Source organism: Larimichthys crocea, chromosome III (genome assembly GCF_000972845.2).
Source record: "Larimichthys crocea isolate SSNF chromosome III, L_crocea_2.0, whole genome shotgun sequence".
Lineage (NCBI taxonomy): Eukaryota > Metazoa > Chordata > Actinopteri > Sciaenidae > Larimichthys > Larimichthys crocea.
In genome coordinates this window covers 6,371,957-6,388,871 of record NC_040013.1, presented here as the reverse complement: position 1 = coordinate 6,388,871, position 16,915 = coordinate 6,371,957, and the positions used below count along the sequence as shown (strand labels likewise).

General features: G+C 40.4%; 1 protein-coding gene across 2 annotated transcripts in view; it reads right to left on the bottom strand.

Moving 5' to 3' along the window:
• slc8a4b (solute carrier family 8 member 4b) overlaps positions 1-16,915 on the bottom strand; it is a 92,734-nt gene that overhangs the window by 4,982 nt on the left and 70,837 nt on the right. Inside the window, exons 12-15 of one of the 2 annotated variants that reach the window (XM_027278154.1) lie at positions 5,607-5,713; positions 2,216-2,340; positions 1,534-1,569; positions 1,085-1,184 (exon numbers count right to left, since the gene is read on the bottom strand). In XM_027278154.1, the coding sequence (XP_027133955.1) occupies positions 1,085-1,184; positions 1,534-1,569; positions 2,216-2,340; positions 5,607-5,713 (368 nt within the window). The remainder of the gene's footprint in view (positions 1-1,084; positions 1,185-1,533; positions 1,570-2,215; positions 2,341-5,606; positions 5,714-16,915) is intronic. The other variant, XM_010743273.3, reaches the window with a different exon arrangement.

Here is a 16,915-nt window from a genome sequence, read left to right as displayed (position 1 = left end):
AATTAAATACAGGAGGACGTACCTGTTTCTAATGATAAACTCGGGGCATAGGAAGGATGTGAAATGATGCTGTACTATATGTGTCTGTGATATGCACTTTATGTCTGTTACTGCACTGTAATTGTATTTCTATGTGGCAACCTTAACGTCCAAGAAAAATTTCCCTTAGGGACTAAGAAAGTGACTTAAATCTTGAACCACTTTTCCAAAGTTAAAATTGGGTGTGCTCTGTCCAACCGCACCCACTCGTTGTACGCTGTTGTCCAACTATGAACGCCTTCCAGAAGAGACGCCATATTCGAACAATAAAAGCCTCCCAGGGTGGCTGTCCAGAACAACTAAATAGCTAAATTGTGCTTTTATGGGGAGTTATGTGTTCAACCTATTTCTTGGCAAAAATGCACTCACTTCCTCGGGCTGCAAATCGCCAGTGTTAACTAAAAAACCTAAAGCTAACATGACCAAATGACCACAAAACCATAAGCAAGATACAACAACATATTAATCAACTTTAGAGGTGTTAGTAGGTATATCTGTCCCCCCCTGTTTCCAGTCTTTATGTTAAGTTATGCTAAACGTGAGTGCTGGCTATAGCTTCGTATTTAGTATACAGATAAGAGAGTGGTATTGATCTTTTCTTTTTTAAGATATTTTTTTTCTTTTTTTAACAGAGACAGCTTTAAGAGTGACAGGAATGTGGGGAGAGAGAGATGGGGAATGACATGTGGGAAAGAGCCACAGGTCGGATTCGAGCCCTGGGCCACCGCAGCGGGACTGAGCCTTTATACACGGGGTGGATGCTCTACCGACTGAGCTAAACGACACTTCATCTAACTCTTGGCAAGAAATATTGTTAACAGAGGAAAAATAGCCCATAATGGGTGTTTAGGATCAGTAAGAGCAATGAAACCTTCACAACAAGTCGACTATAAATGTTAAAATACACGACAAGGTTCAAAATAAAATGCTGATGCAAACGTTTTAAGAAATGTACTTTTTTTTTCATCATCAATCATCTTTTTTGAAATTAAGTCAAGAAAAACATCACTGCTCATAAATCAAAATGCTTATGAGTGTGTGTTACCTGCGCTGACAGTCACGGCACTGACAAACTGCTCCCTCCAGCTGCTGCTTCCCACCACCAAGGCCAGGTTTGTCTTCTTGATCAACTTATCTACCGTACTCTGCACACGTGCACACGCACACACACACACACACACACACACACACACACACACACACACACACACACACACACACACACACACACACACACACACACACACACACACACACAAAAGCAAACATGCAAGTGCATACAGACCAGGCAGAAGAGAAAAGTCATAACCCTTAAGTTGTTAATTCACTCGCAGCCACACAGGAAGGGGAAAATGCTTTTTTTTTTCAAACTCTTTAAATTAGCTTCCACATTCCACAGGTACATTTCAGAAATCAGTATTTAATGACAGAAGTAAAAGTATAGGATCTACTAATTGCATGCACGGGCAATAAAGAGTGAAAAAGACAGATAACCTTGTCAGCTCGCCAAATAAGCTCATTTACTGCTCTCTGTACACGCGCACACACACACACACACGTACAAAACAACACAAATGGACAAATGATCAACAAAAATGTGCAACAATAATGATTTGATTGATTATTGGTTACATTTACAATTCAAAATCATAGTTTAGAGGTGAAATCACATGAAGGTTAGAATAAAAAATGATGATGAAAAATGAGACAGACACTTCTAGTTTGTTTGTTAGTGCGTATTATACCAGTTATTTGTTGTTCATAGATACATCAGACTGAAACTGAAAAATCAAACTTCTAATAAAATAATTAGTAAATTACTAAGTCAGTATATTTTCTCATTTTCTGGATGAATGGTGTACCAGAAACTTCCTTTGTCTGCTATCAAAATGACAAGCATCTCATTAGAGAGTCCATTACATGTCGTCAAAATGAGTAATTCATCGTCTGAACCGGGGCAGCCGACACTCACTTTAAATGATTTCAGATCAAATTTGCATTTTGAGTCAGTTTACCTTTTATCTGATGTTTAACTCAACTCTCTTGATGCCAACCTGGTTATCATGATTTCATCGAGACGTAAAATTGAACTGATTAGCTGCCGATTCATTTTTAAGAGCTTTTTATACGCACATTCATGTGAATGGAGATGCAGTACATGCACAAACACACTTACCTTGAACTCGTAGGACTCCTCTATCACCACCTCTACTTGTGTGTGCTCGCCCAGACTGGGACAGCCCATCTTGGCAACCTCTTCCTCCTCTGCTCCCACCAACGGCTTGTTCTCATTGGAGTCACCTGGGAGACCACAGGGATGAATGAGTCAGCTTTTTTGCAAGTCTTGTAATTAGTGGAAGAGTCCTTATAATTGTACGATTAATGCAGCAATATCACAGGAGAGGGAATGCTATCAGTCTCAAGATAATCGGCCATGTTTAATATCATCAGCCGTTAGGTGCAGCACCAAACAGGAAGCAGGAAAACCTTGGTGGTTACTTTGGTAACAGCCCTCCAAAAAAATCCTAAAATACAGACACACACACGACAGATGGTGAATTAAAAGTGCTTTGAGCCTGTGTTTAATTTGGTGTGTATCTGATCAACCAAGCAGCAACTATTTTAGTGACAAATGTTAGCCTCATTCCCTTTTCCACTAAAATAATATATATATAAAAAATATATAAATATATATATATTTATATTAATATAATATATATATATATATATAATTATAGCGAGGCGACAAAAAACGTAACGTTTGTGCACAAATACCGTTTATATTTAAATAAATTATATTGATGCTGAATTGACAAGAAGACTGCCAACATATGACCTCCTTTATCTTGTGCTTCTATAGTAATAGGAATTGTTAAAATATCATATTTCTTTAAGGGAGTTTAGTTTAATATTTTCCATGGACAGTGCAGAGAGCTTTAGTGTAATTCATACTGCTGACTATTTTTTTTATCACCACTAACTGTTAAACTACGATAACGTTGTCTGACAATGACTGATCTTGGTGCTGTTGTGTCAAACTACTTGGTCCGATCTAACTGTTGTGTAATTAATTGTGTAAAGTTTTTTTCAACAGAGCTCCCACTACATGTTCACCCATCATTTGCACACAAATACATTATGCACATTATACATCAACCATGGCACCATTCACCTGCTTTCTCACCAACTGCAGATTTGTTTTTCAAACTTTGCCCATCTCTACGAGGCCTTATATTAACAGTGTTTATGCACGTGGTTCTTGCATGACATTTGAATTCAAATTATGTATCAGGTCGTTTTTATATTTGGCTGATTTTAGCCGACGCAGCATGAACTGATTTAATAGTTTTGCTGTGTTATCACTTTAAGAAATGTGTGCAAGAAGTCATTAAAGTCTCTAATGTAAATGCTAATATTCAAAAACTAATGTGCAACGAGGGAAATCCCGCTATCCCAAATATTAATGAGTATTTCATAGGTTCTATCTCTGTTACCACATGCTCCACCATGGTTTCATCCATTGATCCATACATCTCCTCATTCTCTCCTTGCACACAGTGACAGTCATTGATTGAGTCAGCTGTTATCACTGTGGACCTGCTGTAATTGAAAAGCACTGTACAATATGTGATACAGTGTGTGTGTGTGTGTGTGTGTGTGTGCGTGTATGTGTGTGAAATTGTCAGTCCACTTGCAATGTGACTAAGTTATAAAACCAATTCTATTTCCGCTGTAATGGAACATGCCCCAGGCTGTTGGCTCCTCCTGACTGACATCTCGAGTGTGGACCCTTACTCCACCAGGAAGTGCCTGCCAACCTGTCTCCACAGGTGACATAGCATGAGTAGCATGTAAGCCTCGACTGTGGTGTGTCTAATTTAGCTGAGTACTGGACACACAACTGCTGCTCTCAAGTAGGAACCTGATGGTGGATCATATCCATGTTAGGACCAACTTATACTGGTCAGTGGGAACACCTGTAAGGAAGATATGTGGCTTTAACCTCATTGCTAACAGGTTGATACAAGTGGATTGGAACAGCCATGTCTATTTGAACAACCACGTGATCATTAACAATCTTAAAAGCTACACAGTGCCAATACTAACATACTAGTGTTTAGCAGCTATAGGCCTAGTGTTTGTTAGTGCCTTTGGTTATTGCAAGCGGCAACCTCCATGGCTGTGGAGTGAAGCTAATGTGTTAAAAACTGCAGTTCCTCAAACGGCCACTTGAGGCTGGCTGCAGAACAAGTCAGTCTCCATAAGCCCCAATGCTAAAATGTCCAAGTTCACAGCATTAAGGCTTAAAGTTATGCCTAATTAACAATGGGGCTGTTTTGATTGACAGGTGGGTACTGTTACAGATGGCTTGTTTTAGCACCCTGGCGTCATTCAGCCCGCCTCAGGTCCATGTCTTTGCCGATTTTTTATTTAGCCGGGCGGCAGCAGAGGCACAACACTCACTTTGAGCTTGGAAACTTTATCTTTATACTGTCATTGGTTTGTTGTAGTAGCATGGTAATGTTTGCTAATTAGGACTGTATTTGACGTGTAAAAAGGTAAAAAACGTTTTATACTGTAGTTCCTGTTCTGTTAATGTTTTCGCATCCCTTCAGATTTAACCTGTGACCACTTCTAGGGGTCCCAGACCCCAGGTTGAGAACCTGAATTGTGTTAGAGGTCATATGTATGTCATCCTGTTAATGACACAAAATACAAACACAATGCCTCAGAGAAAAGTGAAATGATACAAAGAAAGCTTGAGATTTCTTTAAGTCTTCTAGTTCATCAAACTTTCAACCTTGAGGAAATTCATTTGAACAGAACAAGCTACAGACCCTACTTATTGACTTTCAGAGATGCTTTTCTCTCTCCTTGAGGTACCTGCCACAGATTAGCTGTCCCCCTGCTATAATGAGCCTTTTCAACTAAAGCTTCCTACATTCTTTAAAAGTTGAAGGGCTTAGATGTTTTAGATTCATGATTCTGGGAACTATGTGGATTCAGAAAGTAGAGATGAAAGGGCAGAGCTGCCACCGAGAAAAGAATCTGATCAAAACAGATCAGTAGGCAGAAATTAAACTGCACATTGTGTTAAATCTGCTCTTTTCTGCTGCTTAGTCCACAGACGTCTTCAATATTAACACAGCACCAAAGTGCAGTGATTTAAGGCATAAATATAGAAGCTTCCTGACTATTTATGAACTGTGTATAATAAATACAGGCACTGATTGTGCTTATTCCTGTTTTCCACATGGAAGTACTTCATAGCTCAAGCCCAATGTTTTTTTAAAATCCTTTCGGAGCCGTGTTCTTAGTTGAAAGTGAACTGTTTCCCCAAGTTAATTTGAGTTTCGTTTCAGACAATCAATGCAGGTCTCACCCTGTTTATAGAGAGATAGCTGTGCAGGAGGGCTGAGACTGGTGGCGGTTAAATAAAGATTCTGTCTGTCACTCTTCCCTTCTTCTTGTTCACTCTCCTGACTTCTTGCTAAACACATCACACACATCACACACACACACACACACACACACACACACACACACAAACACACAAAGACACCCACCGTGTTTCTGGCCGATCTCCAACAGAATGGGCTCTCCCAGCTCGATTGTGAAGGCCTTGTTCTTCTCATACTCTTCATCATCAATAATCTTCACCTCGATGATCTTCCTGTTAAAAAGTGAGGAGAAAGATAAGACTCGGCGAGCGTATTCCAGATAATTAACCTTTTCAGCTTTATGCTCTCCCTCATAATAAGAGCGTGTTCATGCCGAGTGTGTTTGCAGCAGTCTATTAAAGCTGGGAAAGTCTCACCACGTCAGGCTGTAATTAGACAGGAGGTCATTTCAGCTGCTCACACAGAAGGCACAGCTGCATCGGTATGGACAGCTACTGTAGGTGATCCTCATTAATATCAAAACTATCCTATTAGCTAGCCTACAGTAACAAATAAGATACGTGGCAAAAAAACGAACATGATTAAATGTGCACCCCTCTGTTTTCTCTTGCAGGAGATGATGAGGAGCCTCTGCAAGCATGAAGGTTGAAACCAAAATTGACGCTGCTTAGTGGGACACTATATGAGGCTGCTTACTTCCCCCCCCAGGCCCTAATAACATTTCTCCAGCTGACAGTGATGCAATGGGCAGCACAGCCACAGTTGAGACATTTTCAATTAGGAGCACTCATGAGAGAGAGCTATAAAAATGCAGCGCACAGAGTTTTTGAGGGGACGCGTACCTCAAACCAAACCTTAACAAGTACATCGAAAAGAAAGGTATTCAAGAATAACAGTGTGTGCCCGTGAGCGGTGTCTTGTTAGAGGTGAGATGGCACTGTTATCAGATCTGTGAACGTACTCAGAGACAGAGATTCATTTAATTGAAACTCTGAATAGAGTGTTTCCATTAACACCGCTGTACTCACCGAACATGAAGGTCAAAGACATTTTTCAGACGGTATATTCGTCTGTTCAAGAAAAGAGCATTTGCAACTAGTGAAAAGTAAGATGGATGGTAACTTCTGTCAGAGCTTAGTTTTAAAGGTCCAGCGTGTAAGATTTAGGAGGATCTATTGGCAGGAATTGAATATAATATTCATTAGTGTGTTTAAATTAGTGGATAATCATTGAACTGCCATTTTTCTACAGTAGCCCTGAGCAAACCAAACACTGGCTCTAGATATGGCCTTTTGCTTTTTATGTGAGTTTTTTTCTATATGCATGGAAAGAGAGGATGGAGCGTATTCATTTGGTTGCAATTTGCAACTTCACTGCTGGTAGGTGGCATTAAATCCTACACACTGGACCTTTAAGGGTAGCCTAAAGTAGGCTTGGATGGAAAACCATTTGAGAAGAGTGTGTTGAGGCTAGCGGTGTCTTCACTCCCACTGTTTAACGTGATAAAAGAGGCAGGGGTGCATTGTAGAACCGGACTGACAGTTTAGAAAGCACATCCATATTACTTATACAACATCACTAATTTAAGATACTCATGGCATATATTAGTTTTGGTCCTATAGAGATAACATCAGCTTGGCCTCTTTCTGCTCTCTTTCACCCACTTTATATAATCTTTATCTCACCAATACATCTGTATGTGACAGGCAGAGAGGAAGAGAGTGTTCATTTCCACCTGGTTGTGTCATCATATGCTTCACCGTCAGCCATGTTGACTCTGACACCACAAATAGGCTTCGGTTCAGCAGAGAAACGCGGGAGGAGGGAGGAAAGGATTGTGAAAGAGTGATGGAGGTGTGGAGAAGAGGAAACGCGTTGTTTTCATTGGTGAGCTGTCACAGCAACAGTGGATAAAACTGGCTGGATTTACTATTTTCAGCATCGCTTCAGGTTGAGCGGCCAACTCTTGACAATGTTGGAAAAGATGTGAAAATATTGTTTAGTCAGAAATGAAATATCTGTTAGATTTAATGTCTTACAGCTGATTTAGTTTCTTTAATTATTTCTTGTAAACTCTCTTAGATTAAAATACACTTTAAAGGACCGGTGTGTAGAATTTAAGGGCATCTAGCTGTGAGGTTGCACATTGCAATCAACTGAATAACCCTCGCCTCCAAGCATGAAGGAGAACCTACGGTGGCCACAAAAAACAAACAAAAAAACATAATAGGTCCTATTTTGAGCCAGTTAATTTGCCTGCTTTTGTCTGCCTCTGTCTGAAATAAAAGACTCATTGTTCCAAAGAATTACTGAGGATTTTTTAGAGAAAAATCTGCCACTGCAATGGCTGTGAACTACATGCTAGGATGGAAAGATTGGCAGGTGTAGCAACAGTAACTAAACCGTGAAGGACTAAATGAAGTGTCAGCTGACAGTGAGATGGAAGAGGAAAGACAGAGATAAGAGGGAGAGAGACAGAGAGGGGAGGAGACGAGAGAGGAACGAATAAGAAAGAGTGTGAGTTGGCTAACGCATGGGCTCTACTGAGATGTGAAAGGTTATGACGTAATACACACAAACACAGAGTAGGATTAACCTTGCATATACAAATTCTATAATCTACAGTGAACATGCACACATACAGACTGGATACACACACAATGTTTTTCATGTTGCACATCATACACATTACACAGATTGTGGTTTGTACGAACAGACAGCAGCCACCCCCGCATGCTCTCATCTTCACTACAGAAACACAGACACACAAACAATTCAGGTAAATGTACACAAACATACACATGAAAACAGATTCATGAACATATGCGCTAACCTAGACAATTTACACCTGCTGAGAGCACACACACACACACACACACACACACACACACACACACACGCTAACTGTAGTGCTTTCATTATTCATAGTTGTTGCTGGCTGTAGCAGCACTCCCATCTGTGTCCTCCTCTCTCTCCATCTCTATCTCAGCACCCATCCTTCATTTTAGCCCCTTCTTCACTTCATCGCCCTCTCTCACTGAGTTTTTTCTTCGATCACCACATGAACAGAATACTTCTTTTCTTCTTTTAGAACATGCCTGTGATTGATATTAAAGACTAAGCATTTCAGCGCTCCACCTCACCTGCTCAGTTATGTGTGTGATGGAGTCTGGCTTTAGAGATATTTGACATTATGAGAGGGACACACAATTACAAAAATGTCATGGATGGCTCAATAAGTCCAGTTTAATATCTCAACAACTATTGGATGGACTGACATGAAATCTGGTACGACCGTTCATGGTTCCCAGGGGATGAATCCTAATTACTTTAGTGACTTTTCCTCTAACGTCTCCTTGAGGTAACTATTTGTGTTTCTTTAGTGAAATGTCTCAAGAACTATTGGATACATTCACAAATTCATGCTCCCTTCAGGATGAACTGTGTTAACCATCCCCAACTTTCAATCTAACATTTGTCCAGTGCTTTGGTTTATTTGGGTTATTACCTATTAAACAAATGTATTCAATCTATTTAGAGCTAATAAGCAAATTATAGCAAATTATGGTGAACATACATGCTTAACACCAGGATGTTAGCATTGTCATTGTGAGCATGTCAGTTTTGTTTAAAGGTGCAAAGGTAACTAATTCAGCAGTGGCGTCACTGATGGGAATCTTGTCTATGAGTTTATGAGTTTATTGAAAAAACAATAAAGGCAATCTTTGAAATACATAAGGGTAAACACCAGAGCTGCAAGCATTGGTGTTTGATATGTTAAAACATACTCCTGACTAACTTATTCTGAGAGATCTGTAATTTGTTTTTTAATGTTTTGCCCAGTAGATGAAGTCTCCCCTTCTGCACAAGATATATAATGTTATTGCAAATCTCATATTGCAGCATTAACTTCACTTAATAACTTTAACCACATCACTACCCATAATCTAAACAAGTTCCCAATCAAACACAAGATAGCTTGAAAATGTACTGCAGGCGCAGATGAAAATACACTTCAGCCTTCCATTGGTTCATGAAATCTTACATTTATTGGTCCAAAAACTGCTTTAGCATCCCATATAACAGAGGGAATCACAAACACAGCGAAGAGACTGTAAACTTGTTAGTCGATTGAATTTGTGCTGTTCCTCCGACAGATACAGTCCTAAATGCGATACATTATATGAGTTTTCACTCCCTCTCTCTCTCGCTCTCTCTCTGTCTTGCCTTCTTTCTATATTTCTACCTTGTTACTTTTTGACACCTGCTCCCCAGACTGTTCCTCTGTCAGACAGTAGCCTCAAAGCCCCGGTCTGTCAACAGACTGACACAAAACACACACACACACCAAGTTCACTGAGCACACAACTGACACTGCCAGAAATAGAGACTAAAAAAAGGCAGCGAAAGAAGACAAGAGTGCAAAAAGGGTCAACCAAAGGTATTAATGATTGAAAAGGCCTAAACACAATCAATTTAATGGATTAGGTTTTATACTGCTGCAGAGAGTGTGTGTTTGTTTGTGTTTGTCTGAAGTTGTTATAGATGCCAATGATTGAGCGACAGTTTGATTTGATTAGCTGAGACCTCATCGCATTACTTAATGGGCATGGACTCTCTTTATATCTCAGTCTCCATCTCTTTCCATTTTCTTCTGGCTCCAGTTCTGCTTTTGATTTACAACAACTGGAAGCTGCCTCTGTGTGTGTGTGTGTGTCTGTGTGTGTGTCTGTGTGTGTGCGTGTACGTTTTCAAGCCTTATTTTTAGATGCAGTGAGCATGTGTGTGTGTGTGTGTGTGTGTGTAGCAGCAACAAACAAGTCATTTTCTTGAGTGAGGGTAATTTATATACACACTTCTGTTTTACTGTTTCCGCTTCTGGCACAACCTCTAAATCTCAACACACTCTTTCTTCAGAAGAAAGTGAGAAAGCTGGAGTGGGGGAGAGGATGAGGACATGCATCTTCAAAAGACCTTCACCTGACAACTAGTAATAGTCGAAACAAAAACAGGATTATAGTAATTCGATCACAGTCCAAAAAGGAAAACTGTACTCTGCTACAGTTCCTCTAACCTTTGAGTAAAGGAGAACATTGGGATACTTAGAGACGTGATTGAGGTTTTCCTGAAGGACCTTTTGCTTGTGGGATCCTAATCATATTTCATTACATTACACTTACTGTACCCTATATTCACGTTTTAATAATGGAAATGATGGAAAGTTACCTATATACACATCTCCTTCCAAGCATGTTGGAAACTGTGAAATTGACATAAAGGCAATAGGCCATATTTAGATCAGTGTTTGGTTTTTCTGTTCTGAGCTACTCTACAAACATGAGGGCTCATTTTAAGGCAACAAAGACACAATGATTCTTATTTTCAGGTGATTATACCCTAATGAAAACATATTGTTGAATACTGTATTCAGTTCCTGCCAATAGATCCTCCTAAATCTCCTAAAAGCATTAACTATAATGTAGCTCGACACTGTCTACTGTCACAAATCAAGAATTACTTTAAAGGAAAAATGTGTGACAGTGTGAAAGCTGCTCACATAGGATTTTGTGGGATTCTGGGTGACAGCAGCTTTTTAGAGCTATGTGCAATTGATATGAGCCGGTCTGAATCTTTCTCTCTTTGTCGAACACACCCACCCACACACACACTTCTATAGGAACAGGTAGGCTGAGAGAAAACCTTCGTTCAGCTCTTCATCTGAGTGGAGGCAACACAAACAAAACAATTTGAGGGAGGCCAACAGAGAGAGCCAGAGAGATGAAAAGCTCTTAAGGGGAGAGATATTACCCCTCTTAATGATATCATGGAAAGCATAATGAGAAACAGTACAAAACACACACACGAGCGCGCACACACGGACACACACTTTCTCCCACATACACACACTCATGTTAAGTGGTCTCCAGCTGTGGTGAGTAATAAAAGTTGCATCTCTGGTGTGTGTGGGTTGACAGAGACGGATAGTTGCATGAGATGATTTGGGGTTTGAGGAGAGGGACAGAGGAAGATATGGAAGAGGAGGAGGACTTAGACTGTGATAAAGAAAAAGGTAAGACAAGGAGGGTGAGAAGATGAAGGGGAGGGAGAGACAAGGATATGAAATGAGAAGAAGAAGACAGTACCCAAAGAAAAGATAGAGGTTTTCCTTGCCTCTCACAGGGGACTTCACATGACGTTGCGTTCAAGGGATTTTAGAGACTAATCTGCCATAGCTGTTGGCGCAGCTGGTGTTTACATGGCACAGCTGCTACAGATGTTACTTTTGGGTGCACTTAAGTTAAACATTTTGACTGATGTACACAACCATAATTAGGAGGTAAGTTACCGGTACAACATGACGGAGTCTGCAAAGGAACATAAAATGTAGGAAGGTGAGAACTTGCAGATGATATTTTGAGAAAACTCGAAGCAGTACTTCAAATCCAGATTTTATAAGAAGCAGCATGGATTGCAGATATCATAAGGCAGATAATATGCATGGTAAAGGGGCCCCTTTATTTGTTATCAATAATAAAAAGGTAACTAAATATTACATGAACTCTCTTACAGCACACATCAGACCTGTAAACCCGGATGTATACATGCAGAATGCACAACATGACCTAATAATGGATGGAACAGTTGCTACATAAGTGGCGCTTGTCTACTGTATGCTGGAGCAGCCAGAGCACTTTGATGGAGAAACATATGAATGGCTTTTATCAGGCCAACCTGTGGCCCTCTGCATGAACAGCCTCTGTTGGCATCCAGGGCAGAGAGTTAGAAGAACGAGAAATGAGAGGATGGAAGGGAGGAAGGGTGTTAGAATATGTAACACTAACGGGCGGTATGGAGGATGTATGGTTGGCATGGAAACCCTAAAGACAGGAAGACACACACACACACACACACACACACACACACACACACACACATATATATATATGCCAGTCGCTTATAAACCTCATATATTGTACATGCGTAAGTCTGTCTTCAGATCAATCCGATACGCTTATGCTAATGCCTTCCTATCGGCATTAAATTGTGTAGGATTAAATTATGTCACAAATCACATCATACATACATTACCACACACACAAATCTGTATGATGTAACGTAATCCAGAGAAGCTACTGGATTGTTATCCAGTGGGGGTTAAAAAAGAAAAAGAAAAAGAAAAGAACATAGTAAAGTGTAAAACAAGAAGGCAAGCAGAAATGAAGGGTAGATGATGTGATGAGATGCTCAGATGCAAAGAGAGAAGTGGGAAGAGGAAGGAGAGAAAAATGGCATACATCAGGATAAAAGAGAGGAGAAGAAGAAGGGGAAAGGAGAGAAAATAGAGCAGGGTACAGAGAGGTAATGAGAGAAAGGGGGAGGAGATTGAAGACGAAAGAGGAAAGAAAGATGGGCTTTGGGTTTGGCGAGAAACAGGGGGGCTGACGAGGTTTGACGCCCACAGGAAGGTTGGACTAAGCCGTGGAAGCATGTAAGCACTACAGCTTCTCCCATTGGGTTAAAAGTAGAGCGGAGCAGATAGGAGCTGACACACACACACACACGCGCGCATACACGCACACACACACACACACACACACACACACACACACACACACATACGTAGAGGGGGAGCAGCAGACTTTTATTTCTCCCCTAATGATTATTTATCCCCCACAACTCCTCTCCCTACTTCTCAATTTAAATTCAACACTCTTTATTTGTGCATATTTGCTATGAGTATCAGGTACTAGCTGCTGTTGATGCAACTTAAAATATATGAAATGTAACTATGCATTGGATTTACATGGACAGATGGAAAGTAGTTCCTCATTTTTCTGCTGCATGTTTTTAATCTTGCTTTCTGGATGGCAATGAAAAAGAGCTCCCCATGTCTTGTCATTGTTGAGCTGCCGTACTTCCTTTTTCCCGTCAAAATAAAGTGCATTGTACTGCAGGCTGGTGGTTGTAGTAGCACGCAATAATTCCTGAGTGTCAGAATTAGAAATAAAATGCAAATGAACATAAGTGCTCCCCTGTTGGTACCATGCTCATGATGCTGCACAGGGCTATTACTGTTTCTAGGGCAGAGTGGCAAAGGGAAAAGAAAGAGATAACTGTAATCTGCAGATAATCATGTTTCTTCAGGTGCCATATTTTAAGAGATGTGTTTTTTTTCTGATATGTGAGTAGTAAGTGCTTCTCTTCTCTGCATCTTTAATAGTTGCCTCCTAGCTGACTCCGTATGCATATCCCCACCTCTGATTCTCTCTAAGCCGTGTTACTTGGAGAGGATCTCATGAGGACGAGACTGCACTTAACAAGTTTCAGGAGGGAGCAAAAAGAAAAAAATGAAACAGAGGAGAGACGAAGCAAAGAGTGTGAGGGCATTAAAAATGAAAGGAAATATGAAAAACAAGGGCATGGAAGTGAATTGTGTTTACTTGACTGCCTCTACAGCATACATACTCATGTATTTTCTCCTTTTGTGCACTAAAGACACATAATTTGATTCACACTTTTAGTATGGAGGAAGTTGGGATTGAAGGCTCAGCTGAAGATTTGAAGCTCATGACTGTAATCACATGAGACAGACAGACAGCCATGCATTCAAAGCAGACTCTCTCTCTCTATTTTTGCATGGCGGTTTGCCCTCCCTGTGTGATTCTGGCAGATTTAAAGTGAGAAAAGGCGCCTAGGGTACGAAAGCAGAGGAATGACAGCGCACAGAAGGGAATCGCCCAACCTCATGAGATCGCATGAGTCAGCCGAGAGTTTTCATCATGGGTCAGGGCTTTATCCAAACACTTTATGTAATAGCTTGTGTCGTCAGCCATTTTGCAACAACAGTGACGGTCCAATGGGATGATGTGAGATAGAAGCGAGGATACTTCACCTGAACGGCGACAACTCGCTTTTTAGAATATCGTAATTCATTTGCAAGGCGGTGTTTCATTTCATCCCGCAGCCGTGAGATACAGGCGGCTGTTACGTTGTGAAAAGTGAGCTAAAAATGAAGAGCTCCTTTCACAGCTACTGTGTCACCTGCGCCTAAAAGAACACATGTTAATTGGCTTTGCAGCTGCAGTGTAACAGCAAGGAAATGTGTCAAATGATTTTTAACAGTCACTTTTATCTTTGAAGGAATGTTTTGTTTCTCTACAAATCTACGAGTTGTGCACAAGACCATTTAGCTTGACAGTCTTACAGCTTGAAGCTGTCATTAGGTGGTTGCCATGGTGATGACCAACATACATAATGGCCACCCCGCTCTCTCGACGTCGTGTTTGTGTTTCAAAAAATGTTGTTCAATGCGTTACGGCTGACAGTTCTGCTCCCCCCCACCCCCGACTACAAACCCTTTTAGCAGCTTTCAATTATACATTACTATCAGAAAGATGCACGGAGAGATGGATGGATGGATGGATGGAGGGATGAGAAGACAAATAATGGTTTGGGTGGGAAAACAAAAAAAAAGAGAAACTGGAAAAAAAACAAAATGCAAATGTCTGAAACAAGCTAATAAATGTAAGGATGAAGGATGGATCAGTCAACAAGGACCAACAGATGAAGAGATTAAAGCCACAGCACAAAGATGCAGCGAGTAAAACGCAGAGAGGAAAAAACATTTTCAAAGAAAGCGAGGGCTGAAAAAGATGAATAGAAAGAACAAAAATGAGAAAAAAACAGATAAATAGTGAGACAGAGAGATTTAATCTAAGCTACTCCTTATCTGTTCTCCATCTTAATCGTGGAGGAAAAAGGATGACAAACAAGCGACGTTAAAGACAAACAGACAAAGAGAAATAAGATAAATGAACGACAGGCGCTCGTCCATCCTCCTCTTCTGTTGTCATCCCTTGTTCTTTTGCCCCCGCTTCCTCTCTCTCTTTCTCTCTCTCTCTCTCTCTCTCTTTCTCTCATCTCATCTGTTCTCATGTATGTTTCATCGATTCTCATCATTAATTTATGCTCTGGTCAAACAGAGAGTCGCCATGGAGAACCAAGCTGTTTGAAGGATGTCATAACACACAGACCAGATCTGTTTCGCTTGCTTCCATGTTGTTTGGATCCACATTGGATTTAATATCGTATATATTCTTAGTTTGAGTTAAACACTCAAACCCAAGACTCTGGTATCTTTATAAACCTTATATATAAATTATGTATACATTTTGTAGATGCATCAGTTTTATGTTTACCCCAAATTTAGCCTGGAGTATTTGGTATCTTTGGAAACTCTGGGATGTCCTCCATGGCCATGATAAGCTGCTAGGGGGCCCTGGGGCAAAACTGAGCTGCTGGACCCCTATTAACCCCCCTGTTCCTCCAACTGTGTGTATTTCTATAGATTTTTTCCTTTAATATCTTATTTTTGGTTATATTCCTTTCACAAATCAAGAAGAATGATGTTATAAAATAAAGGCAAGATCAATAAATCACACATACACACTCAAATAAAAAAGGGACAGGGTTGGCAGATGTGGATGAAAGATGAATAGTACTTCTATTAAGTAGTTTAAGAAAAGCCTTTTTGTTTAATAATTCCATCAACCATGGAGAATGGATGATTTCCAAAATAATAAAAAAAAACTTGTAATGCTTGTTAGAGGTTATATAGACTGCTTTTATTTTGAAATCACATAAAGCAGAGCAAAAACTAAATGAATGAGAGAGAAAGAGACCCTTCGGCTGGTTTACAACGGTTACATAAAATTTACCCCTACGCATGTTTAATGCTGGAAAACTACACATCCCCAAGTTAGTACAGTAATGCTAGTTTAGGAATATGACAAGTGAGCAAAGTATAAAAATAATGAAGGTCTTGAAATTGAATACTGGGAACATCTTCATGACTTTAAGATTCGATAATAAAACAGGACCACTCTGACAGCAACGAGGTTCTGATCTTGGAGATAGATAAATGGCTGCTCAGTAAAGTACTACACATGTTTAAATGTGAGCGTGTTTGATATTTGCATGGATCTGGACATCTAAATAAACTAATGGTGGTGGGAGGAAAGAGAATTTATCCAGACTAAAAGTAGTTTGTCTGGTATTATCTTTTACTAAGCGGTGAATATTCTTGAACAAATGTTCAATTAAATTAGCATGGACCACTTGACACACATCGAGCCTGCAGCCTTTAGGGCCCCCTATAGTTCTGGGACAGCGGGGCAGTTGCCCTCTTTGCCTAGCTGGTAGTCTGGCCGTGAATCTGCACTAAAATTGAAATTAAGGTCCGTTCAACAATACTTGGCTGCACAGCATGTTTGTACTGACCACCGTGTGATAAAGTTCTTGTCAAAGGCGGTGGTCCTCACAGATATAGATTTTTGACGTGTGTGTTATGACACCTTCGTTTGATTGACGGACATTAGCGGCTCAAGGTGAGAGTCTTTAGGGCGGCGGGATATATATATCGCCATGCCAACCGCTGCCAAGCTTGCATGTGGCTGCTCGCCAAGGGCACACAC